Source organism: Alnus glutinosa, chromosome 6 (genome assembly GCF_958979055.1).
Source record: "Alnus glutinosa chromosome 6, dhAlnGlut1.1, whole genome shotgun sequence".
Taxonomy (NCBI): domain Eukaryota; kingdom Viridiplantae; phylum Streptophyta; class Magnoliopsida; order Fagales; family Betulaceae; genus Alnus; species Alnus glutinosa.
Genome location: NC_084891.1, coordinates 14015480 through 14042953, shown reverse-complemented (window position 1 = coordinate 14042953; position 27474 = coordinate 14015480). Strand labels below are relative to the sequence as shown.

General features: G+C 42.2%; 1 protein-coding gene across 2 annotated transcripts; it reads left to right on the top strand.

Moving 5' to 3' along the window:
- The first annotated feature begins 1348 nt into the window (after positions 1 to 1348).
- LOC133870390 (nuclear pore complex protein NUP85) lies at positions 1349 to 26461 on the top strand. Of its 2 annotated transcripts, none has more exons than XM_062307502.1 (18): positions 1349 to 1852; positions 2645 to 2744; positions 3237 to 3347; positions 3440 to 3523; positions 6388 to 6459; positions 6606 to 6662; positions 12434 to 12553; positions 12641 to 12841; positions 12975 to 13085; positions 13188 to 13225; positions 13417 to 13573; positions 24318 to 24419; positions 24523 to 24579; positions 24773 to 24919; positions 25082 to 25152; positions 25239 to 25344; positions 25666 to 25722; positions 25921 to 26461. In XM_062307502.1, exons 1-18 carry the CDS (start codon positions 1464 to 1466, stop codon positions 26113 to 26115), a joined length of 2175 nt encoding a protein of 724 aa, XP_062163486.1. In that variant the 5' UTR covers positions 1349 to 1463; the 3' UTR covers positions 26116 to 26461. The 2 variants fall into 2 exon arrangements, with proteins under 2 accessions (XP_062163486.1, XP_062163487.1); XM_062307503.1 differs by having other exon boundaries at positions 1350 to 1852; positions 25257 to 25344.
- Positions 26462 to 27474: the final 1013 nt, after the last annotated feature.

Genomic DNA, 27474 nt, shown 5'->3' with positions numbered 1-27474 from the left:
TTGGAAGAAAAGAAAAAGAAAATATGGGGGGGGCTTTCTAGGTTAACAAATTAGGGTTTTTTGTTTTGTTTGTTTGTTTGTGTGTGTGTGTGTGTGTGTGTTTTTTTTTTTTTTTTTTTTTAATTTACATGGGGAGGGGTGGGGATCCGTGGGAAAAAAAAAAAAAAAACTTGTGCCCCACCCCGCCCCACACGGGTTAGTTAAAATCCAACCTATACCCGTAAAAAAAAAAAAACACTAAAACCCGTGTTTTAGGGGCGGGGCGGGTCTATGGGTTTTCGCTCTCCCCTATGTATATGTATTTGATGCAGATGAACTGAGACTGCAAAAAATGACTGTAAGTATAAATTACTTACTGAGGGTAGTACTGAATTTCAATAGTGTTTTGTTTATGTTTTATTTTAATTGGATGCATGTGAATAATTATTGCATATTGTGAATAATAGACTTGTTAATATTGGGTTTAACGTAACCCAAAGGTTCAGGATAGGAATAGTGCTTGAACCAGAAACCATAATAATCATATTGTTTGGAACGGCATAAAAAGTACTAGAGGAGGGAGGTCTCTAATAGTACGAGAATATGTTAATAAAAAGTAATATAGGGGGAATGGCCCCGAGGATAGCCGCTAATCGGGGAGCGGCCCCTGCAAGTTGAGTGAAATAATAAAATTGAATTGTTTAAGACTTTGCATATAAAATTTCCATCCCATCATTATGTTATCTCTGTCATTAAATAACGCATAATACATGATATTGTTGAATGACAGTTGGCTCACTTATAGAACTATGAGGTTGTGGTAATAAACACCATCTTATAGATGTTTGTACAGGTTTTGAAGATTATGGATTGGATTAACTGCTAGCTTAAGAGTTCTAAACTTGTTGTAGTTAGGTTTTAGTGCTTTGTAATTATTAATGTTTGTACTATTTTTTGTATGTAACATGTTTAGAGATTTACTTGTATTTAGTAAACTTTTCATGTATGCTTACATGTCGTATATGACACGTATTTCATTGTAATTATTGTAAAGGACTTTTAATGAATGTCTAGAGGAGTTTCAATCAACTTAATGTATTGTGTTATAAACCCTAAGTCTTTATGTAAAAAATTGTATTTCGCTACTATTTTTATAACTTTGATGATTTCGTAACATCACGTGTAAAATTAAAATTTTTACTTACGGTTTTTTTTTTGGTAAAAAACGGGTCGTTATAGATATTTTTTTATAAAAAAGTTAAAAATAATTTTGTTCTCTAAATATCAAGAAAATAGTACGGAGACTCTTGCTGGTGCTCTTAGCACGTTGCGAAGGGGTTATACTCTCTGCCCGTGCGCACGTTATCATTGCCTGACTAGTGACTCCCTCTCTTTTAATTCCCGTTGGCAAAACCTCAACACCACCAAACAGCGAAAACACTCACAGTCTCAACATAATCCAACCCTCAGCTCTTCTTGCTACAATGCCCGGCGTCGCTTCAGACCCCGGAGACGGCGCCTCCATGTCCGGCGCCGGAGCTCTCGTCCCTTTCTTGCCGGAGGCCCGAGGCCCCGTGGTCTACCCCCTCCACCACGGCCTCAAGCCACCGATCGCTCGCCTCGCCATCTCGTGGGCCCGAGGCAACTCTCTCCGCGTCTCGTTTTTCCGTCGAGCATCCGGCGACGACTCCGACGGAGACGAAGTCGGCGGGAAGGTGTTGGAATTGAGGCTTAGCAATGGAGATGGAGATATCAGCGACGCGCTGTTCCGGAGGATCGCTTACGGTTCCGTCTCGCCATTCGCGGTTCTTCAGAGTCGGAGGAACTCGGTTGCGAGCTTGTCCAAGATCTCGTCGCCGTATCACGTTGAGTGGTAAGGAGTATTGAGAAGTTCTGTTTGGTTGCTGAGAAAGCTGAGGAGAGGAAAAGAGAAGTTTAAAATTAAATTTAATGTTGTTTTGGTTGTTCAGAAATGAAGAATTCACATAAATGAATTGAGCACTTTGAAGCTTTAGTAGTTTTGTTTTGTGCAATTACAATTTACCTTTTTTCCCCTTTTCGGTAGGGTACTTATATTTTGTTATTATGTGAAGCTTATAATGACATTCGTTATATTAAGAGGACTGAAATATGATGTTTTGGCTTTTGAATTTGAATCTTTTCAATTCGAATAGCAAAAGACATTAACTTATATATATATATATAAAAAGAAAGATTATTTATTTGGGAGCTTAGTTCATTATGAAAATATTTTGCTGGGGAAAGTTGAATGTGTTTTTAAACATTTACTGGTTTCTTTTTATTTTTGATGAATAATAATAATATTATTAAAAAATGCAAATCCATCGTACACAAATAGTATACAAGAGAGCCAAAGCTCTAATTGCTACTACAATCTAGAAAACAAATCAGATTTACCAAATTCCCTGAGGGAAGTTAGGAAGATGAACAATAGCCCAATTCATAAGAGATCTCAGAAATGAGGATATAAGAAGAAGCACATTGGTCTCGCTATCCTCAAAGAAGTAAATGCCTATTTCATTTGAGGGGTTCTGCCGGTTGTCTGATCATATGTTTTACTTAATGCATCTATTGTCACATAAATTGTTTTTTCTCATAGAACTCAACGTTTATTATATTATTTGACTCTTTCTGAAAAAATCAGGTGGGAGTATGTGATGGACTACAGCAAGGACATAAATTCACTTCTTGGTAATCCTAAGGTTCCTAGTCCAGTGATTGAAGACCCAAAGGCAGTTTTGCAGGTGAATCTGTTGTTATGTTGTTTTTTTGGTTTTCTAGTTGCTTTTTGAGTAAGTATTGAGGGCCTAAGGACAACATTAGCTAATGTATGTTTAACGTTGAACCTCACTTAGTCACATAAGGCTTCTTTTTTGGAGTTAATTTCACCACTTATTTTTTTTTTTTTTTAAGAAAAGAAGGTTCAAAACATAAGGTTATCTGAAAAGTATTCTTGTGTACGTAATGTGGAGTATTTGGATAGAGGAATCGGCACTTCTTTGAGGACTGTGAGTCCAATGTGCTTTTTTAAAATCCTTGTTTTTGAGATTTTTCTTAGATTGGGCTGTAGTCTATGTTTCTAATTTATCTTCTTTGAATATTTTAGATCTTATTAACTTTTTATATTTCTGACACCTTTTGGGTGGTTGTCTCTCTTTTATACTTTTGTGTACAAGGGCTTTGCCTTTTTCATTAGTAAATTATTATTCATCAAAAAGTACATAACATATGTGTAGAAAGTTAAGGAGCCAACCTGTTTGAAAGCTGCATGGGAGCTGATGGAAGTATTTTATGCAGACAAGCAATCTCAAGCATGGCTACCAGAATGGCTTGTTGATTGGTTAGCTGTAAGGATATTTCTTCTGTGCTCTTGAGCTGCTGCTTAATTACATTTTGTAATTTTTTAACCTGTCCATCTAATTTTTGTAACTTGTGGCAGGATTATGATAGCCTTCTCTCCTCTACACACGCAACAATCCATTCGAAAGTTGTGGATTTTCAGAAAGAGCTTGTCACTTTACAGGTTTGGCTGTATGCTGTTCTTTCTCTTAATCTATTATTAGAAATGTGATGCTTCACTATGGTCCAAACATATTTAGCTGGTTTTTATAATGTTCTGTGGCTTCTCACTGAAGTTTATAGCAGGATTGCTATCAAAACTCAACTGAAAATCCTCAACAATTTTTGCATATGGGTAATTCTGGGGTAACTTCATCATGGTTCTATGTTGTTATGGCATCCTAATTTGTGAATAGTTGATTTCTTACCTCTCACATAAATAGGATGGCTGAAAAGCTTCATTTATTACGGCGATGCTTGTGCGACCTCTCGGCGAGGGAAAGGCAAGGCTCACATGCTGTAGTGTTGAGTGATCCATGTGAGTTTCGGGTTTGAGGGCTTTAGGTCCTTGTGGGTTTGTTTGGGTTTCTTTTTGTGGGTTCGTTTGGTTGTTTCTTTGTACTTAAGGGTGCTTTACTCAGAATGCCTTTGTAAAAGGTTGGCAAATCCTTGACTTAGTTCTTATAGTTAATGAGTGTTTGGATAGTCGTATCAAATCCAGTGAACTAGGGTTGATTTGCAAGCTGGATATAGAGAAGGCATGATCATGTCAATTGGGATTTCTTATTGTATATGTTGAGAAGATGTGGTTTTGGGGAGAAATAGTGTTCTTGGAAAGCGCATTGCATCACTTCGGTGCACTTCTCTGTCTTGGTGAATGGCACCCCGTCTAGTTTTTTTAGTAGCTCCCGTGGGCTAAGGCAGGGTGATCCTTGTCTCACCTTTTGTTTGTCATTGTGATGGAGGCCCTAAGTAAGTTGATCACTGTTTTTATCACAGAGGTTTTCTATTAGGTTTCTCTGTGGGTTCCGGAAGCTCTGAGACGGTTAACATTTCTCATATGTTGTTCACAGATGATACTTTAGTTTTTTGTGGGGCAAATGTTGATCATCTTCGATATCTACGTGTGTTGTTCTTGTACTTTGAAGATGTCTTAGGTTTAAAAATTAATCTAGCTACATCTTTTTTGGTTCCTGTGGGTTGTGTGGATAATGTGGGATGGCTTGGCTGGCAACTTGGATTGCAGGGTTTCCTCTTTATTATTACAGTATCTTGGCCTTCCGTTGGGGGTCTTTTTTAAGGCCAAGTCCATATGGGATGGGATTGTTGGTAAGATTGAGAGGCGATTGGCGAGCTGGAAGCGGATGTATCTGTCTAAGGGTGGTGGGGTTACCCTAATAAAGATCACTCTTTCCAACCTTCCCACGTACTTCTTGTCTGTTCTCTATTCCTGCCAGTGTGGCAAATCGTATAGAGAAGCTTTATCAAGATTTCTTATGGGGAGATTTAGGTGACAAATTCAAATACCACTTGGTTAGTTGGTCCAAAGTTTGCTCCCCTATTACTGAAGGTGGCTTGGGCATTCGGAATTTGAGGATCTTCAACAAGGCTCTGTTAGGGAAATGGTTGTGGCGTTATGTGCATGAGAGAGGGACTTGGTGGAAATCTGTTGTGGATGCAAAGTAAGGCACTGATTGGGCTGGGTGGTGTTCCTTGGCCCCCCCTAGGTCTCACGGAGTGGGGCTTTGGAAGAACATAAGGAAGGGGTGGAGTTTGTTTTGCAGACATGCTAGTCTTATTTTGGGAAATGGGTCAAGGATCAGATTTTGGGATGATGTGTGGTGTGGAGAGTTGCCCTGCAAGGAAGCTTTAAGAATGCTCCTGTTGCAACTCACTTGGCTTCAGAGAGTGGTTCCATTCAGTGGGATGCGAATTTTATTCGAGCGGCACACGATTGAGAGGTGGATGTCTTGGCTTCCTTCTTTTCCTTCTTGTATTCCATGAGAGTGGGTCACGATGGGGAAGATCAGCTTAGGTGGTCTCCTTCTCACAAAGGAAAATTTGAGGTTAGATCTTTCTATAAGGTCCTTGCTTGCAAAGAGGTAGTGCACTTCCCTTGGAAAAGTATTTGGTGGACCAAGGCTCCATTAAAAGTGGCTTTTTTTGCTTGGACGACAGCGCTAGGGAAGATCCTTACCATGGACAACCTTAGAAAGAGGCGTGTTATTGTGATTGATAGATGTTGTATGCGCAAAACGAATGAGGAGTCTGTGGATTTGATACGACTATCTCAATCCTGGTTCACCGGATTTGATACAACTATCCAAACACTCATTAGCTATAAGAAATGAGTCAAGGATTTGCCGACCTTGCTGGTGGACGGGTGGTCGCTCTCGGAGCGCTGTTGTATGGAAGATGGTTCCTTCTTGTCTTTTATGGTGCTTGTGTAGGGAACGTAATGATAGATAGTTTGAGGACAAAGAAAGGATTGATAAGTGCAAATTTATTAAAAATGATGTAAGGCGCCCCTAAAACCAACATTAAAGTGTTCACAGCAAACACCCTATAAGTGATTCTTCTTTTCTTTGTATTCTTGGACTGTGGCATTTCTAGCTCCTTTAGTGATTTTCTTCTTTTTTCTTCTCCTTCTTAGCCGCTTTTCTTGTATACTCCTTGTGTACTTGACTGTGCTTTGCGTTTTTTAATGATATCTTACTTATGGGTGCCTTATGCTTCTTTTTTTTTTTTTTTTTAATAAAACTCTTATTATTTATTAAAAAAAAAAAATTGGCTTTGCGTTGTTGTTGTGAACTAATCTAGCTGATCGTATGGGCGTGGATGACATGTCTGTTAAAGAAAATCAATGTTACTAGTTTGCAGAGTGGCTTTTCTTGCATCACAAATTGAGCACAAAATTTATTGGGTTGAGGTTCTTATTTATGAAATCACTCTGGCTTATTGTTTTTGTTGTTTACTTAGTGTCTGATGTTTTAACTTGTTGTTGACTGGTAATATTTAATAGAGATTTTATGAAATTGTTCTATGCAGGTCATCGAGGATTATACTAAATATTGGGAAGTAATATCATCAGCATTAGCTGTTGGCTGGCTAGATGTTGTGGTTAGTAATTTTTTATTTTTATTTTTTTAAAATTCTTTATTTTCCTCTTCTTTAGTTCGATGGTCTTGCCTTTGTTCCAATTAATTTTGTTGTTGCACATTTTACAGTGATAATGGACTAGATATATGCTGTTTGTTCTCTTGTAGGTGAAAATGTTGCGGTTGCATGGTTCTTATCTACTAGATCAGATTGGCAATCGTGAGGTTTGATAAATTTATTGGGACTTATTGAAAACAAGAGTATGTTTGAATGTCTAACTGACCAACTCAATATGGCTAACAAGAGTATGTTTGAAAAGTATTTTTCACCCTAAAATACTTTTCATCTTTATTAAAGAAAATATATTTCCTCCTTAAAGAAAGGTTGCGTCTTAATTGTAAGTATTGGACCTAATTAATTAAGAAGCAAGAAGGAGATGTGCTCCCTAATAAAGAAAACACCCACGAGGTCTGACTTAATCACATCCCAACAATCTTGGAAGAACGCTAAGGCGAATCCATCAGGACCTGGGGCCTTATCAAGATGCATGCCTTTAACCACTTCTAAGACTTTTCCTCAAAAGGAAGTTCGAAGGAAGATGCCTCAACCGCATCCAAAGAGTCGAAATCAAGGTTGTCCAACCTAGGCCTCCAAGTGTAAGGTTCTGAAAAAGGGACTCATAAAAATGAGTAACATGATCCCTAATAACCTGTTGAACGGAAGAAATAGAGCCATTGACTGAAAGAGACTCTATGGCATTGGACCTCCTGTTCTAGTTAGCTATTCAATGAAAAAATTTTGTGCATTTATCCCCCTCTTTAAGCCAAAGAACCCTAGACTTCTGTCTCCAACTAATCTCCTCCTGCAGAATAGAGTTCTCCAGATTTCTGATGACCTCGTATTTCCTTATCTTCTCTTCGGGAGCTAAGCCACGTTGTTCATCCAATCTATCAAGAGCACATAAATCCTCCATAAGCTTATTTTTGCGAACCTCCACATTGCCAAACTCAAGTTCATTCCATCTCTTAAGATCAATCTTTAAAGCCTTAAGCTTTTGAGAGAAGATAAAACTAGGAGAGCCTTGAAAATGGTAAGACGTCCACCAAAGTCGCACCCTTTCCACAAACCCTTTAGCCTTCAACCACATATTCTCAAACTTGAACGGTCTGGGACCCCAGTGAATACCTCCACAATCAAGAAGAATCGAAAAGTGATAAGAACACAATCTAGGAAGCCTTTTCTGTATAGTACCTGGGAACTTGACTTCCCAATCAGGAGAAACAAGAAATCTATCAAGGCAAGACCAAGAGGGATTCTCCTGATTATTGACCCATGTAAACGATCCCCCTGCAAGTGGAAGGTCGATAAGACCTTGCTAAAAAATAAAGTACGAAAACTCCATCATGGCGGCATTCAGGCCAACATCTCTCGATCTTTCGGCAGGAAAGCGTGTGACGTTGAAGGCGCCCCCAATACACCAAGGCAACTCCCACCAAGAAGAAAAAGTCCAACCAACTCATCCCAAAGAGAACCTCTGAGGGTGTCGATATTAGGACCGTAGACCCCATCAAAGGCCCAAGAAAAGTCATCAGCAACACTTCTAAAGGACCGGGCAAGAACAAATTCACCCATGAACACGTCTATCTTCTCGAGAATCCTTTTATCCCACATGATCAACATACCACCAGAGGCACCACAAGAGGCTAAGTAACACCAATCAACAAAGGGACAACCCCAAAGACTTCTCACTATGTTAGAAATAATCTCTAATTTAGTTTCTTGCAAACAAATAATATTTGCCTTCCATTGCCTCAGTAAGTTTTTGACTCTTAACTGCTTAACACCCTCGTTTAACCCTCTAACATTCCAAGAAAGGATTTTGGGCTTCATAATAAACTGTTGTGCACCCTTCCTTTGCGTCTACTACTAGAAGAGCTTCCACTATGTGCCTCATAGTCAGAATAATCTATTTAATTCTCTCGTACCTTTGTTAACTGATTTCGAACTAGAACCCATTACCTTCTTGTCATGACTGGCGATGAGATTCTCATACAAGGTCGAAATCTGACCTTTGGAGCCATCACACGTAATTCCCAACAGATGATGATACTCTAGAGCCATCTTCAACAGCAGCTCCGGAGACCCCTTGCCAGAGAATCCCCTGACCTTGTCACTAGGACAGCAGGAAAGAGTTGGCTCTGCCTCAGGGAACGAAACTAATTCCAGCCTGTTCCTTAACCCCAAACCAGAATAAAGGTTGTGGATAAATGGGCCGAACACCAACGAAGAGATAGAGGCAGCAGGATCCGACTCAACCAAAGAACCAGAAGGACCCGACCCAGCCCAGACAACCATCGCAGTAATTGAACCCTCCGTGTCTGTCGGAAGATCGTCCAAAACTCCCGATACTGGGATTTTGGCCTCAGAACCAGGGAAAGAAAAGTCTGCCCCAGAATTTTGTTTCGATTGAGAGACCATGCTTACTGGAGCAAGGACTACAAGGGAGAAAGGCGACCCACCGGCGATCTTTGGAACTGTCGGAATGCAACCTGTCGACTCAGGCGAACCCTTTACAACCTCCAGAATAACTTCGGCTTCTGGTTTCCCAAAACCCACCTAAGAGCTCACCCCACTGATTGTCTCTGAGGTTGCCGGAGACCTCTTTGAATCGCCGGAAACCTTCTCCGACGTCGACCCCGTCTCTGGAAACACTGCCAACTCTGAAGTCGAAACACTAGGGTTGGGCTTTACAATTTTTGGTACCCAACGAAGCCTTCCCAATTTCTTCTTCGTATCCTTCTTCCTCTTTCGTCTAGTATCGTTGGGCTTGGAGCCCGGCCCAAACAGAAGGAGCCCTTCACTTACACGACAAAGGGCTCGGTTCACGTCAGCTTTCAACTTCTCCAGCTGGCTACGCCAGAGCGATAGGGGGGAAAACGTGTCCTTTTCACTTGTCAGCTGAAATCCTGTAGAGATATTGGACTGAGCAGAGGCATGGGCATAGACTTTGGAACATTCTGGTTTACCTTGCGTATCAGGATGGGATTGAGCAGCCATTTCAGGCAATCGACTGTCACCCATCACTTCATCTAATCCCCAACGTTCACTAAGGTCCTTACCCAGTGAATGTACCGTTCGAAACCATTTCTTCCCTTGCTTCGGACGAACACGGTGGTCCTTACTCAGAGAAACCATTGGTTGGGGGGGCTGACTCCCCTTCTCCGAGCAATTGAGGCCTTTGCACAGAACTTCCACATATGATGGTGCACCTTCTTTGCCATGAGAATTGGTACAAACACCAGGGTTAACTCCATTACCAACAATTCGGGACTTCTCTGAAAATGGTGTTGAACGTGCCATTCCTTGCCCAGCCGGGGCTTTGAAGAAGCCTTTGACCTTTTCCAACTCCATGACGAACCTACTCCATCCCCACCCATCTTGACCTTCAGGAATGCAGATGATCTCTTTGCAACCTCCTGCAGCATAAACTGCCGCTTCAATAAACTTACCAGCCGCATTACCACCTCTTCTCACGATGTGGACCTTGGACCCCTCCCTCAAGGACCTAACAAAGTCCTTCTCCCTAGGAAACCACAACAAGCACTCCACTGTCGATATCAACCAACCTAGGCTCTGGATACCCAACAAAACCCGACCCGAGAAATTTCGCCTCCTTTCTTCCAATCTCACTACCGAAGCACCTTCGACTACTGTGAACAAAAACGAGAGAGAGAGAGAGAGGCTTTAAGTAGAATGCTTTATGCCACTGTTAATGGGGCCTTCTCTCAGGATATTTTGGGGGATCTAGGCACTCTGGTGTGGTTGACATCTCTCATCAAATGACACTTTGGTTTTTGTGGGGCTAAGCCTGATCATCTTCTATTTTTGTGTGCTTTATTTTATGCTTTGAAGCTGTTTCCGGTTTGAATATTAGTCTGGCTAAGTCGGAATTGGTTCTAGTGGGTCATGCGGAGAATGTGGATGGGTTGGTGGGCTTTTTGAGCTGTGCTCTTTCTTTTTTGCCTTTGAAGTATATTGGTCTTCCGTTGGGGGCCTCCTATAAGGCCAAGTATATTTGGGATGGGGTTATTGAAAAGATAGAGTATCGGTTGGCTAGTTAGAAAATGATATACTTGTCCTAAGGGTGGTAGTGATACCCTCATTAAGAGCACACTTTTCAATTTGCCAACGTATTTCTTGTCCCTCTTTCCTCCCCTTGTAGGTGTTGTTAACCGCATAGAGAAGCTTTCTTGAGATTTCTTATGGGGCGGGATAAGAGAAGAGTTCAAAGTCCACTTGCTAAGCTGGTATAAGGTTTGTTCTTCGATCACTAAGGTAGGGTAAGGGGTTTAGAACTTTCTGATGTTTAATCGTGCTCTCTTAGGAAATGGCTTTGGTATTATGTGCATGAGAGAGGGGTGTGGTGGAGAGTTGTGGTTGACTCTTAATTTGGCTGTTCGTGGGGTGGGTGCTGTTTCAATGAACCACTTGGGTTATATATAGGATGAGGTTATGAAAGAATATCAGGAGGGGTTGGAGGTCGTTTGCAAGTCACATCAGATTTGAGGTGAGAGATGGCGCTAAAGTTTTCTAGCATGATATGTGGTGTGGGGACAAGGCCCTTAAGGGGGCTTTTCCACTTGCGCTAAGGATGCTTCCGTAGCGGCTCACTTGGAGTTTTTTGGTGGTTCCAATAAGTGGAACGTAAGGCTCATGATTGGAGGTGGATGTCTTTGCTTTGCTTTTCAATTTGTTGTACACAGTTAGAGTAAGACGGGAAGGTGAAGAAAGCTATGGTGGACCCCACAAAAAAAGGGTTGTTTGTTGTTAGCTCCTTCTATAATGTCCTTGTGTGTAATGGTGGCATTTCTTTTTTTTTTTGATAAGTAAGAATTCATTAAAGAGCGCAGAGGGGCGCAACCCTAGTACACAGGGAGTATACAAAGGAGCCCCTAATTAGAGGACCGAAACGAACAAGAAAGTAAAAAATCAGCGTACGACATACTACCCATGCCATTCGCCGACACCCAAAAAAACAACATATTAAGCATAATTCTACAAAGAGCCCCAGCTTGAACCTCCACATCCTCAAAAAGCCTAGAATTTCTCTCCCGCCACAAGCCCCACAAAACACAAAGAGGAACCTGCTTCCAAACACGGTGAGCAGGGCCACGACCCAGCAAAGTACCCCAAGCACTCAATAAGTCCAAGACGCTCCTAGGCATAACCCAAGGTTTCATTGAGAGGCTTTTTTTTTTTGCTTGGTCGGCGGCTCTAGGAAAGATCCTTACCTTAGACAATCTTAGGAAAATGCATGTTGTTATGGTTGATTGGTGTGTATGTGCGAAAGGGATGGAAAGTCAGTGGACCATCTTCTCCATTATGAGGTAGCTTGTGCATTATGGAATGCGTTTTTCAATCGTTTTAGGCTTTCTTGGGTTATGCCTAGAAGAGTAGTTGATTTGTATGCTTGTTGGTGGACTGGTGGTAGCACTCAGAGTACTGCTGTGTAGAACATGGTGCCTTCTTGTCTTTTGTGGTGTCTCTGGAGGGAAACAATGATAGATGTTTTGAGGACCGCAAGAGGACGTTGGTGGAGTTTATATCCTTATTTTTTAATACTTCGTATACTTGGATAGCTGCGTTTTTAGCTTCTTTTGGGCTTAGTTTTCATAATTCCCTTGTTCTCTTTTCTTATTCTAGTTAGTTGTTTCTCTTGTATACTTTCTGTGTACCCGGTTTGCGCCTTTCGCTTTTAATAATATTTCAATTCATTATGCAAAAAAACTTTGGAACATGCATAGTTTGTGTTGTTTCTCCAATTGTACATTTCTTAGCCAAACTGAGGTAAATGCATTTCTTTTTTCAAGTTACTTAGTGATGCTCCTTGTAACCTTGTCAATTTTCTAGCTCCAGGAGTTAGTGATGAAGCTGCAACAATAGAAATATTTGACTTGTGACTTATATCATTTCTGTCCTGCATGTAATTAAACAGACAGAGAATGGATTGGTAGAGGCAGTTGCTGTTCTTATTTCCAAAATGCCACGCATGCGTCCTGAGCTACAATCTGGAAAATTGGGCGAATGCTATAAAGCCAAGCCAGATTTTATCAAGGTATATTTGCGTCTGCTAAAGATGAACGCTTTTTCTTGAATTTTTTCTTCCATAGTTATTTCTATATATTTCTTTTTCATTAAATAGGCTTGGGAGAAATGGCGGGCACAAATTACTAAGCTGGAGAGCAGTGCATTCTGGGTTCACTGTGATCATCACCAGACCAAGGAGGGATTGAGAAATATGCTACAAATCATGCTGGGAAATATTAACAGTCTCTGCACTGCAACATGTCATTGGATAGAGCTGTACATTTCTCACTTTCTTTACATAAGGCCATTCACCGTGGTAAAGCCTAATAATATTCCAATGAGTTATCTAAATAGTTACAGAATTCTATCCTTTTTCTCTCATCTCTTTGTTATAAATTTATGCCTGGTTGTGGAGTCTGAAGCAAGCAACTAATTTCTTTTTCTTGAAGGGTTTAGAAAGTATGTATAGCCTAGCCAAGAAATGCATGCAGTTAAAACCAATGACCAGTTCCCATATATTGATAGGACTTGTGATTGGAATTATAGGAGATAATACCGAGGTGAGTAATGTTAATCAGACACTGGTAGTGTACATTCTCTGTTATTTAAATATTTGTTTTTCATTCCTCTTAAACTCCGTTAAACTTTTTGAAATGGTTCAGGTTGTCTTAGCTGAATGCTCCAGATCATTTGGCCCTTGGTGAGCTACTAATTTATCTTCTATTTTTAATAATTTTGTATGAAGCCATGCATTGGAGGTGCTATTAGTTTTCTTCCCTTGCATGTAATTTGAAAAGGAAAATCGCAGATTGCTACCAGATAAAACTTCAACATGCTTCTGCTCTGTTTTTAAAATTCTTTGATGTAACTTTGTTTGTCACTTATCAATAGGATGGTTGCCCATGCCCTGGAGTTGTTGACTGCTGGTAATGATCAAGCGGTAACTCTTCTACAAGAAGAGCGTTATAACTTGGGTGGAATCAGCATAGAGGAACTCCATCGACTTGTCTATGCTCAAGTTCTATCTTTAGATGCATTGACATGGCAAGTGAGTGCAACTGACTTTGATATATATATATATATATATATTTTTAAAAGTAGAGAATTTTATTAGAGCGTAAAGGCGTCCCTAAGCATACAAGAAGTATACAAAAAGGACACCAAAACAGGAAAGAGAGGGGAAGGAGAAAAAACACCCGAAAAACCCAAAAAGGGGAGAAAACCCAGAAACCCCTACAAAACCATCCCACAACACCCGGAGACTAATACATCACATTAGCCCATTTTGCCTTGCCCTGGCTAGAACCAAAACCTCTGGCATCATAATTGATCGAGCACTCAAGGTTCTTCGCTTCACGACTTCCTTTAAACTTAGAAGTGGAGACTGGAGCCTCTCAACGATGCTTCTCATCAATTAGAGCAACGATGCTTCTCATCAATTAGAGCCATTAAGTCTAAAAAGTCCTTCACATTTCCCTCATGCGAGACCCCCAATGTTTGAAAACAGAAGATAAGATCAATCGCTGCCCTGGGAGGACCACCAAACTCTTCGAAACCACCTCCCCTCGAAGATTCACCCACTTCTGAGACAATCAATAAAGGCGGGCAGCCAAGCACAGACTGGACTGAAGAGAGCGGAACCTCACCCGCTTCTAACGGCGGAAGAGCCACGCCACTAGGGAGAAGGAAGCCACGCCGAAGAATAAGTTGACAACCCTCGTCTTGAGCAGGCGTAGACACTACCCCATCCTTAGCTAGAGTAGACAAGGGCTTCGTAGCAACCCAACGTAATGGCCCGGAAGGATCCTTGTGAACACTAAAAGTCTCAAGAGTCTACGCAAGCAGATGCTTATTCAATTTGCCAATCTTGTTCTTCTGAGAGTATTTAAGCACCGACTTGGATTCTGACGGGTAAATAGGCGCACCTGACTTCGACATCACAGGGAGAGAATAATGCAACCTTTCACCTAGAGCGTCCCTGCCTGAAGAGCAGTCGCTGAGAGCTGGACCCATCCCAACTGGAGCCGGAGAAGGAGCCATCTTCGGCAAGACATACTGATCTGCACCCATATCCAGCAATCCGGAGTAGACCTCAGACGAAGGTGGCAAAGGAGGAACCCCACCCAGAGCTGACCTCACCAAGGCGGGAACAGTCAGTCGTTCACTTAGTGCTGCTGCCCCTGAACGGACACCAAAGCCCTCAAAAACAGAAGAAGCAGCCGTCGATGAGACGAGAGAAGCTTCTAAGATGGACGACATAGAGGGTTTTTCTATGAGCTTCTCTGTGGCAGAAATCAACGGAGAGGAGCGGTCTTTGAACTTCAGAAAAGAAGCTGACAATGCTTCCGGCGTTGGGGCACCCAAGCCCAAAAGATCAGAACCCATTCCCGCAACGGATCCATGAACTGGAGCTAACCCACACTTCTTAGCCTTCATGAAGTAATCCACACTTCTAAGACCCAACTTGGAGGTCTTTTTGGAATCAAGGCTGCAGCCCACCCTATTGGACCCAACCCTAAAACGCATCCAGCCCAAGGCAACACTTAGTCCTGCCCAATCTCCGCTTCAGCCCAACAGAGGAAACCCAGCCCAAATGAGACTTATGCGCACAAGCCCAAAGAAGCCATTCTTCAAATAAATCAAGAAGCTTCCTTAATACCCTCATCTCCTGCACTGCAACGTCACCTGTAACCTCTGCATCAACGACAACAACCCGTTTCTTGGAACACGCTAGAAGGTCCTTACCCAGAGGACCGGAAGAGGATCTCTCCATAGCGTAAGAGTTGACCGCAAGGTCTATACGTAGCAGACCGGAGGAGGACCTCTCCAAAACGTTACAATCCACTGCCTGCCGGAAGGGCTCCTGCTCCCGACCAAGCGTATAGATCTTCTCCGCTTTGCACCAGACCACCGTCGCCGTCTGAGCCAGGGGCCCGCCAACTCCTGGCGAGTGCACCACCTCTGCGAATGACGAAACACCCACGACTTTGCCCAATCTCTTCCCCACCGTGACGCCACTAGAAGAAGAAGACACCACTGAGGTTCCAAAGAAAGGCAACACTTTACTCTGCTCCCCAGAGACTCGCCCCCAACCCCGCCCATCATGGCTTTCAGGAAACACAATCATCTCTCTTCGGCCACCCACAACGTACACTGCCACCTCCAAAAACCGTCCGGAGCTATTCCCACCTCTTCGAACGATGGTCACCTTCAAACCCTCCTTGAAAGATTTAACAAAATCCTCGAAACCCGTATCTTGCAAACCTTTTCCACTATCAACAGTAACCAAGCGACGCATCCCTTGCCCAGCTAAACCCACTCTGAGAAGCCTCTCCTCTTCTCTGCCCTTGAGAAACCTCTCCTCTTCTTCGCCCCTATGAAGCCTCTCTTCTTCTCTGCCACCCTCAACTCAAACAACCCTTCCACCACCGAGAAGATGAAGGACTTAGCCTCCACAAAGAACCGGTTCTCCATACCCTACCGCACAGGACAACCCCCGAAGGGGTTTGCAACAGCCCCGCCGCCACCGACACCGACACCATGCCTCACGTGGCTGAAAAGCCAGAGAGACGCAAGCTTCCCAAAAAAAACTCTTCTGGTTGAAGAACCTCTCTTTCTGACTTTGATATATTTTTTTTGATAAGTAAGAGAAAATTCATTAAAACGCAGAAAGCGATCAAGTACACAGGTAGTATACAAGAACGGCCACTAAGAAGAAGAAAACAATACAAGAAAATCATTAAAACTAATCACTAAGGGGGCAAGGAATGCAGCCGTCCAAGAGTACAAAGAATAAAAGAAAAAAGAAATGAGTTCCTCAATGGTTCTTTCTTTGTCCTCGAACTGTCTATCATTGCGTTCCCTCCACAAGCACCATATAAGGCAACAAGGAACCATCTTCCACACAACCGCACTCCGTGTGCGACCACCCTGTTCACCAGCAAGCGAAAAGATCAACCACCCGACGAGGCATAACCCAAGGAATACTGAAGCAGCTAAAAATAGCATTCCAAAGAAAGCCAGTGGCATCACAATGAAGAAGAAGATGATCCACAGACTCCCCATTCTTTTTGCACATACAACATCTATCAATCACAATGATCCGCCTCTTTCTAAGATTGTCTATAGTAAGGATCTTCCCTAATGCTGCTGCCCAAGCGAAAAATGCCACTTTCAAAGGAACCTTGGTACGGCAAATACATTTCCAGGGGAAATGACTTGTCTCCTTAAAGGCAAGAGCCTTATAGAAAGATCTAACATCAAACTTACCTTTACGAGAAGGAGACCACCAAATCTTATCTTCCCCATCACGATCAAGACTGATGGAATACAATAAGGTAAAGAAAGAAGTCAAGACGTCCACCTCCCAATCGTGTGTTGCTCGAATAACTTTGACATCCCACTGAAAAGATCCGCTCTCCAGAATCAAATGAGCTGCCATGAACGAATTCTTGTTGCAAGCTATGTCATACAGACCTGGGAAAGCTTCCTTGAGGGGCATCTCTCCCGCACCACACATCATCCCAGAATCTGATTCTGGATCCATTGCCCAAAATAAATCTGGTATGGCTACTAAACAAGCTCCACCCCTTCCTAATGTTCTTCCAAAACCCCATCCTGTGAGACCCATGGGGGTCTAAGGAACACCAACCAGCCCACGTAGAACCATACTTTGCATCCACAACTGATCTCCACAGAGCCTCTCTCTCATGCGCAAAACGCCACAAGCACTTCCCTAACAAAGCCTGATTGAAGATCCTCAAATTCCTGATGCCCAAACCACCTTCTGAAATAGGGGAACAAACTGTGGACCAGCTAACTAGGTGATATTTGAATTTGTCACCTATACCTCCCCAAAAAAAATCTCGATGTAACTTTTCTATGCGACTGGCAACACTGGATGGAATGGGGAACAAAGAAAGGAAGTACGTGGGTAGGTTAGATAAAGTACTCTTTATAAGGATAACTCTACCGCCCTTAGACAAATACATTCGCTTCCAACTAGCCAGTCGTCTTTCAATCTTTCCAACTACATCATCCCAAATGGATTTAGCCTTAAAAGGGGCAACGGAAGACCGAGATACTTTAAAAGTAGAGAGGAAACACCACAACCCATGATGCTAGCCAATTCATCCGTACTATCCACATCACCCACAGGAACCAGTACAGACTTGGCCAGATTGATCTTTAAACCCGAAACAGCTTCAAAAGACAAAAATAAAACCCGAAGAAAACGGAGATGATTAGGATTAGCCCCGCAAAAGACTAAAGTATGGTCTGCAAAGAACAGGTGGGAAATATTAAACACCCCATTGCTACTAGAACCCACTGAGAACCCTGATAGAAAGCCCCTGCGAATAGAAACAACGAACATCTTGCTAAGGGCTTCCATCACAATGACAAATAAGAGAGGCGACAAAGGATCACCGTGTCTAAGTCCGCACGAACTGCTGAAGAAACCCGAAGGGGTGCCATTCACCAAAACAGTGAAACGTGCCGAGGAAATGGAATGCGCTATCCACGAGCACCATCTATCTCCAAAACCACATCTTTTCATCATATACAATAAGTTCCAGTTAACATGATCATAAGCCTTCTCAATATCTAGCTTGCAAATCGACCCTGGTTCACCTGATTTAATACGACTATCTAAACACTCATTAGCGATAATAACAGAATCAAGAATTTGCCTACCTTTCACAAAAGCATTTTGAGATTTCGAGATTATCTTTTCCACAACCTTTCTTAGTCTATTAGCAAGAACTTTTGCATTGATCTTGTAAACCCCACTCACAAGACTAATAGGCCGAAAATCTTTAAGATCCATAGCCCCGGACTTCTTCGGTATTAGAGCAAGAAAAGTGGCGTTAATGCTTTTGACAAACTTGCTATGAGTGTAGAAATCCTGGAATACTCCCATGAGGTCTGTCTTAATCACTTCCCAACAATCTTGGAAGAACGCTACGGTGAACCCATCAGGACCTGGAGCCTTATCATGATTTATGCCTTTAACCACCTCTAAGACTTCCTTTTCCTCAAAAGGAAGTTCCAAGGAAGAGGCCTCAACTGCATGCAAAGAGTCGAATTCAAGGTTGTCCAACCTAGGCCTCCAAGTGTAAGGTTCTGTAAAAAGGGACTCATAAAAATGAGAAACATGATCCCTAATAACCTGCTGAACGGAAGAAATAGAGCCATTGACTGAGAGAGACTCTGTGGCATTGGACCTCCTGTTCGAGTTTGCTATTTGATGAAATTTTTTTGTGCATTTATCCCCCTCTTTAAGCCAAAGAACCCTAGACTTCTGTCTCCAACTAATCTCTTCATGTAGAATAGAATTCTCTAGATCTCTGATGACCTCATATTTCCTTATCTTCTCTTCAGGAGCTAAAGCACGTTGTTCATCCAATCTATCAAGAGCACATAAATCTTCCATAAGCTTATTTTTGTGAATCTCCACATTGCCAAACTCGTGTTCATTCCATCTCTTAAGATCAATCTTTAAAGCCTTAAGCTTTTGAGAGAAGATAAAACTGGGAGAGCCTTGAAAATGGTAAGACGACCACCAAAGTCGCACCCTTTACACAAACCCTTCAGCCTTCAACCACATATTCTCAAACTTGAACGGTCTAGGGCCCCAGTGAATGCCTCCACCATTAAGAAGAATCGGGAAGTGATCAGAACACAATCTAGGAAGCCTTTTCTGCAGAGTGCCTGGAAACTTGACTTCCCAATCAGGAGAAACAAGAAATCTGTCTAGGCGAGACCAAGAAGGATTCTCCTGATTATTGGACCACGTAAACGACCCTCTTGCAAGTGGAAGATCCTTAAGACCCTGCTCAAAAATAAAGTCTGAAAACTCCATCATGGCGGCATTCAGACGAACATCTCTCGATCTTTCAGCAGGAAATCGAGTGACATTGAAGTCGCCCCCAATACACCAAGGCAACTCCCACCAAGAAGAAAGACCAGCCAACACATCCCAAAGAGAACTTCTTAGAGCGTCGATGTTAGGACTGTACACCCCAGCAAAGGCCCAAGGAAAGTCATCAACAACACTTCTAAAAGAGCAGGCAAGAACAAACTCACCCACGAACACGTCTATCTTCTTGACAATCCTTTTATCCCACATGATTAACATACCACCAGAGGCACCACACGAGGCTAAGTAACACCAATCAACATAAGGACAACCCCAAAGACTTCTCACTATGTTGTTAGGAATAAACTCTAATTTAGTTTCTTGCAAACAAATAATATTAGCCTTCCATTGCCTCAATAAATTTCTGGCTCTTAACCGCTTAACACCCTCATTTAACCCTTTAACATTCCAAGAAAGGATTTTGGGCTTCATAATAAACTGTTGTGCACCCTCCCTTTGCGTCTACCACTCGAAGAGCTTCCACTATGTGCCTCATAGTAAACAGAACAGAATAATCTGTTTAATTCCCTCGTACCTTTATTAACCGATTTTGGGCTAGAACCTGTTACCTTCTTATAATGACTGTCGATGAGGTTCTCATACAAGGTCAAAATTTGACCTTCGGAGCCATCACATGTGATTCCTAGCGGATGACGATACTTTAGAGCCATCTTCAACAGCAACTTCGAAGACCCCTTGCCAGAAAGTCCCCTAACCTTGTCACTAGGACAACATGATAGAGGAATTGGCTCTGCCTCAGGGAACGGAAATTCCGGTCTGTTCCTTAACCCCAAAACAAAAAAAAGTTTGTGGGTAAAAGGGCCGAACACCAACGAAGGGCAAGAGTCGGCAGGATCCGACTCAACCAAAGAACCAGGAGAACTCGACCTAGTCCAGACAACCATTGCACCCTCTGTGCTAATCGGAGCAGGGACTACAAGGGAGAAAGGCGACCCACCGACGATCTCTGACATCGGAGGAATGCAGCCCGTCGACTCAGGCGGACCCTTTCCGACCTCTAGAATCACTTCGGTGTCTGGATTCCCAAAACCCACCAAGGAGCTCAGCCCACTGGTTGTCTTTGAGGTTGCCAGAGACCTCACTGAATCACCGGAAACCTTCTCCGACGTTGACCCCATCTCTGGTAACACTGCCAACTCAGGAGTCGAAAGACTTGGGTTGGGCTTTACAGTTATCGGTACCCAACGAAGCCTTCCCATTTTCTTCTTTGTATCCTTCTTCCTCTTCCGTCTAATACCGCTGGGCTTGGAGTCTGGCCCAAAAAGAAGGAGCCCTTCACTTACACGACAGAGGGCTCGGTCCATGTAAGCCTTCAGCTTTTCCAGCTGGCCACGCCAGAGCGATAGGAGGGAAAACGTGTCCTCTTCACTTGACAGCTGAAATCCTGTAGAGATATTGGGCTGAGCAGAGGCATTGACATAGTCTTTGGAACATTCTGGTTTACCTTGCGTATCAGGTTGGGATTGAGCAGCCATTTTAGGCAATCGACTGACACCCATCACTTCATATGATCCCCAATGTTCAATAAGGTCCTTGCCCAGTGAATGAACCGTTCGGAACCGTTTCTTCCCTTTCTTCGGACGTACACAGTGGTCCTTGTTCAAAGGAACCACTGGATGGGAGGGCTGACTCTCCTTCTCCGAGCAACTGAGGCCTTTGCGTAGAACTTCCACATAAGAAGGTGCACCTTCTTTGCCATAAGAATCGCTACTAACGCCAGGGTTAACTCCATTCCCCACAAACTGGGGCTTCTTTGAAAATATCGTTGAACGTGCCATTCCTTACCCAGTCGGGGCTTTGAAGAAATCTCTGACCTTTTCCAACTCCATGACTAACCTACTCCATCCCCGCCCATCTTGCCCTTCAGGAATGTAGATGATCCCTTTGCAACCTCCTGCAGCATACACTGCCATTTCAATAAACTTGCCAGCCGCATTATCACCTCTTCTCACGATGAGGACCTTGGACCCCTCCCTGAAAGACCTAACAAAGTCCTCCCCAGGAAACCACAGCAAGCATTCCACTGTCGATATCAACCAACCTAGACTCTGGATACCCAACAGAATCCGACCGGAGAAGTTTCACCTCCTTTCTTCCAATCTCACTACCGAAGCACCTTCGACCACCGTGAACAAAAACTTCTTTGCTTCTACGTGCCACCTCCTCTCCATCTTTTTCTTGTAAGGATTCAATTTCTAAATCGTATTGATATTCCATTTCTAAATCGTAGATAATTTTCAAAGAGGTAGGATTCAATAACATATTTTGATTCATAATTTCGCTCGTTCATGTTTTGTTATCTAGGTTGACATATGAAGATTAGGAAAAAGAATGACTTTTTTTTATTGATAAGAGGACAAAATTTCTGGGTGTGGTCATCTTGAATTCTCAGAGCTCCATCTGGCTTGTGTCGATGTTGGAAGTGTTGTTGGGTTTCCCGAAAGAGCAAGATTTTGTTAAGTTGTTCAGAGAAGGATCGAAAGTTTTGATTGCTCGGAGAGGTGGGAATAAAGCTGGGCACTTCTTAGAGGCGACAACGTTCGGGCTGGGCGGTTGGAAAGGGTCCATTCTTATCCCCGAGGGCCGTGGAGGGTGGTGATGGGTCAAATTCTCCGACGAGCTGAGAAAGGTTGTAGATTTTCTTTATGTCTCGGTGGGTTGTGGGCTCAGTTCCTCATCTACATCGGAGAAGAAGGTTGTGAAGGGTGTTCGGCCGACTCTGGACTTGGCTCCAAAGTGGACGGGGCCTTCTTTTGTGGAGGTGTTGAGGTTGGATTCGACCACTGCTGCGGAGGCGTTGCCCATCATGGGTGGTGGTCGTTCCTGGTTAAGGGCTTCGTTGGTGGAACCTTGTGAGTTTGATCTTCTTCCTGCAGTGTGGCATGCAGAGGCTGATTCGAGATCGGCAGTGGATTGCTTCTCATTGGAGTCTCATCCGCTTGATCTGCTGGACAAAGACCAGCATGTTCGTCCGTAGGGTAAGAACTCGTTCGAATTTGAATTTCAAAAATTCGAGACTGTGGACATGGCGTAAGTTGGGTCCCAATTTTTATTTGGCATTGGGCCGGGCTGTAAGGAGACTTCTGGACCGGTTTGCCGGGTCGGGGCCGAATCAAAAACCCTTAGGTTTTCATGTGGCTCGACTCATGCGGAAACCTAAAGTTTCCCGTCCGTCGCCATCCCTGCCGGCTTCCTCCTGGGGGTTTGGAGGTTACAGTGTTGGGGGCCACAGAGGGCGCAAGTCCAGCTTCGTAGGTTTTTGATGGGGATTCTTTTAAGTTGGAGCCCTCGTCGGAGGCAGTTGCAGGGACGGCTCTGTTTATGTCTTATTCCGGGGGTGAGTCGAGCAGTTCCCAGGTGTTTCCAATGTCTTCTAGCCGGACTCTAGCCTCTAAAGAATTTGGTTTCCCCCCTTCGCCGGCACCAGATCTGGGTTTTTCGGCGGATCTTGCTCCTGTCTTTAAGTTCACTCCATTGTGGACGCTTCAAATTCCTAAACCCTATTCTGCTCCTCCGTCTCTCGCTGGAGCAGCTGTTTTGGGAGAGAAGCTGCGTTCTCCCCTTCCCGTGGTGGTTTCTAAGCCTTTTCAGTGTTACTACAGAAGGGCGAAGAAACTAAGGGAAGGGCAATCTGTGAAGTGGAATGATGTACTACTTTTTGATTCCTTGGAAGCTGCGAAGATGTCTGTTAGCTACGCTGATAAGAGGGTTACGGTTGCAGAGCCGCCAGCGGAAGAGGTGGCAAAGCCTCTTGCAATGAAGAAGACAGAGACGCTAGTGAATCAGGGCCTTTTTAGGAAGGGGTTTATCAACCTTCCCTTAATAGTTCAGTCCCTCCCGCGTTGCTTCAGGAGGTCAACAATGGCGGGGTGGTAGGTCCTTCCTCCCCTCTGAGTGGTTGCTTAAATGGTTTCTCCCAATCCCGGAATTGGCCAGTCGGTTTTGATCATAACGGGCAGATTGTGATATGAGAGGAGGAAGAAGATGATTATTGGGATGGATTGCCCTTAGATTGGGCGATGGATGGGGATTTTGGGGAGGAGGCCATGGCTACTTGGGATGCTATGGAAGAGAAATTTAGTTGATTGTGCGCTAGAAGTCTATAGGAAAAAGGGAGCTTTTGAATTTACATAGTTCCATCAATTACAGCGAAGTGAAAGTTCCCTCTAGGAGTAGGAAGGCAAGGCACACATGTTGTAGGCTTGTTGTGCCTTGGTGGGTAGTGGGTAGTCTTGTTCTTAGTTGGGTCCTTTTGTAGTTTTTTTTCGTTTTCTGGGGCCTTGGTGTAGTGGGTTTTATTGGGTTTAAGCAGGTTAGCTTTGGTTGTTCTTGTGTACTTAGGGGCACCTTACGCTTTCTTTAATAAAGTTTTTTTTACTTAAAATAAAAAAAAAAAAAAAAAAGTATTATGTAAAGAATGACTTAATAGTGACAACTGGACCATTACTCTATAATTATTATTGTTTTAAATTAATTGTTTAACCTGATATAGTTTCATCTACATTATGTGCCAAATTGAAATGATCAATAATCAAAAAAGAAATATACCAAATGCGTTATCTTCAATTCTATGAACTTGTATTGTATCTTGTGCATGTGGATGGCAAACTCTTCCAATCACGATGGCCTTTGTGCTAGCAGTGTTCAGTAGTTTCAATGGATTTTTAATGCCATCTCAGAACGTAACTTATATATATGATTTCTAGGTCACACCTTGAAAAGAATACCAACTTCAGTTTTTGTGGCTGGCTATCAATCAATATATATATATGTACTAATTAAAAATATATATATGTATATATGTACCCCATCTCAAGTATCCTTAAACAGATTGATGCTCTTATGTTTACAGCTAGCTCCAATTTATTTGACCTCATGCATGAAGCTGGGAATGGGTTTGTTAGAGATTTTATTGAGCAAGCAACCTGTTCAACATACTCAAATATTGCTTAAGGTTATCGGTACATCTTTCATTGTCATGTTTCTTCGATTTCAGTGTCCAATATTTTGATGGATATGTTTGTGACTGACTTAAGTTGTTGCATTCTTTTAAGCAGATTATAGAGATATGCCGTATATATGAACTTGACAGTATTAGTTCAAACATTATGAAGGTATATGTTATTTGGTGTAAACTTGCTAGTACTAGATATGACTTTAGGGAATCCTCTGCAATGCTGTGTTGGAATGACTTGGCATGGATGTTGGTAGCAATTATCTGTGCGTTATATCCAAGTTTTGTTTTCGAAAGAGTTGGCAGAATTTTTCTCTTTGTGGGCATTCTTGTTAAAAATTTTCAATGTTTAGATTGCTGGAGTATACCATTGGAAGCATGGTAGGAAAGGCTCTGGAGTATTTTGGCTTCAGCAAGCCCAGGATGAAGTTCGTCTTAATAGGATTGCCCAGCAGTTGTTTGATTCTGTTGGACAATCGATCTCTGATGAAAGTTTCAAGGTAATAAAACTTAAAATTCCATAAAGTTAAGCAACCAGGAGGCTTCATCATATTTTTGTTTACATGCATTAATACTTTTAAGTGTTCTGCAAAACCATGAATCCTTGATTCTAATTAAATTTGTTTCACAATACTCATATTGTATATCATTTGTTTGTACAGCAATGGGAGGGATTGATTGAGTTATTGGGTTCTGATTCCAAAGCTGCTGGCGGTCTTGAGTTTTTACGCAAGTAGGAACTTTCTTGTATCCGCAGTCTTTGAGTAATGATTTTCATCAACAATTTTTGTTCAATATTTTCTTACTTCTAATCCTTAGATACATCATACATTACAGGTATAGGGATTTTAAAAAATCCCTTAAGCAGGTTAATGATGGAAAAACTACTGATGTTGCTCGGCAAGCTGTAGAATCCCTCATATCGGTATGTCTTACTTGAACATTGTTTGTCAGATTGACGTAGCTGCTGTCCTCAACATAATAGTTTTCAAAATTTAAATTTGAGAATTTTGTTATTTGGGGCTCTTCTGCATGAAGTGTTCAAGGTTTCTTCTCTCAAACTTATGTGCCCGACATATACAGAGTAGCCGTTCAATATTGTGACGGAACTTTTTGGAATATGATTTATTATTTCCTATGGTAATCCTGATTTCTTTTTCTTCTGTGCTAACCAAGGTTTTAGTCATCTTGTGTAATTGCTTGCTTGGGCTTGATTTTTAATAATTTCTATTAAATGATTTTGCAGCTTATGAAAAACCCATCTACACCTCAGCGTTTTTGGCTGCCTCTTCTGTATGATTCGGTAAGCTCTTTAATCTTATGACATTTTGCACAAACCTCTTCTGTATTCAATTTTTCTTTCTGTAAGTTATATTCTCTGCTACAGATATTCTAAAATAATTTGGCAAACTTTTGTTTTTTCCCCGCTCAATCTGGGTCTTAATAACATAATGCTCTTATGCATGCCCTGCACATGGCCTTTTATAATTCTGTTGTGCAGTTGAAGCTGCTCAGTTGGCAGGAGCGTCCTCTGCTAAATGTCTCTGAGACCAACCTTTTGTTGAATAAACTGCAAGAGTTGTCGATGTCAAGGCTGCGACCAGACTTCATTGAAGCTGAGTTGCCACCCCAAGCCTTAGGTGGTGTTAGGCTTGCTCTTGCTACAAATCTTGGACGTGCTATTCTAGAAGAATAACGAGGCCTACTTTTTGCATAACTAGTTTGCCATCTGCTCACTGGGGCTGTCGGACAGCATGTAAAACTGTAAAGGGCTGTTTCAATAGGTATCCTGCTAGTCGTACTTACATAGCAGTCTAACAAGAAGTTTGGAGAAACTGAAGATTGTATTTGTTGCATAAAGGGGTTTCAATAGCTGTACCTGTTGTAAATTAGCGGACGGTCGGTTAGAAGTGTTCTTTTAGCAAATTTGTCTGAGATCAAGAAAGAGGATATTAGCTTCTTTTGCCTCGATGTTTGTTTTTAACTTTTCTGTGTACTGCTCAGGAAAATTCTACTCATTCATGTATATCACTTTCTAAACAGATGCTCATTCTTTTTTCTTTTTCTTTCTTTCTTTTTTTATTTTTTTGTGAAAAAAATCATATTAAGTTCCTAGGTTTTCATCTAATTTGGATTTAGTCTTTAGGTTACCATTAAAGTTAACGGTTTGCCCTTATTCATTTGACACATCAATGTCCATGTTAGGAAATCTTGTTACGTCAGATGGAATTTCCATCACGTCTTTGAATTTGTATTCCGATTTTGCTCTCGTGTTCAAGGGGCATAATGATGCTTATAGTTAAATGCTCCAATATTTCAAAATATTCCCAAAGTTGAAATTACATTTATAATCTTAACTGAGCGTTAAAACACAATTATTAACCCTTATACTTCCATTGAAATACTGTATTATCCCAGCAAAAGAAAGAATAGTTAAGCGTGTCCCTCAATCAAGAGTAATGTTAGAATTTCTTGTATTCCTCTAAAAATAAGATGGCTTTTAAAATTACTATTAGGATGTAGTGGCACATGAGAGTAATTCCTAAAATTTCTCAATAAATAGCAATCGAATAATCCTAAAAGTAGAGTTAGTTATAGTTTGTCATCTTCTATAACTCTAACCTTAGAACGGTGCTGTAGATTTGGGCGAGAGACCTATGCTTGAAGGACGTTGCGAGAGACCAATGCTTGAAGGTCGCACGCTGCTAATGGAGAACCTCACTTTAAATTCGAAGTTTCGCTATCAAGATTTGTGCTTTTGCATTGGAGTTGTTCTATACGTGTGTCAAGAGTCCGGCTCTTGACCCACGTGGAAGGGCTTTTTTTTTTTTTTTTTTTTTTTTTTTTTTTTTTTTTTATAATTAAAAAATAAAAAAACACATACAAGGGTCCGTCATTTCAAAATTTCCAAAAAAATCACTTTCGTTTCTCTCCATCTCCTCCTTCTCCCTCCCCCATCGACCGCCACCCATCGGAGCATTGCCCACCACAGTTCCACCGCCGACCAGAAGCCTTGACCACCGTATTCTCTCTCTACGGTCTCTCTCTCTCTCTC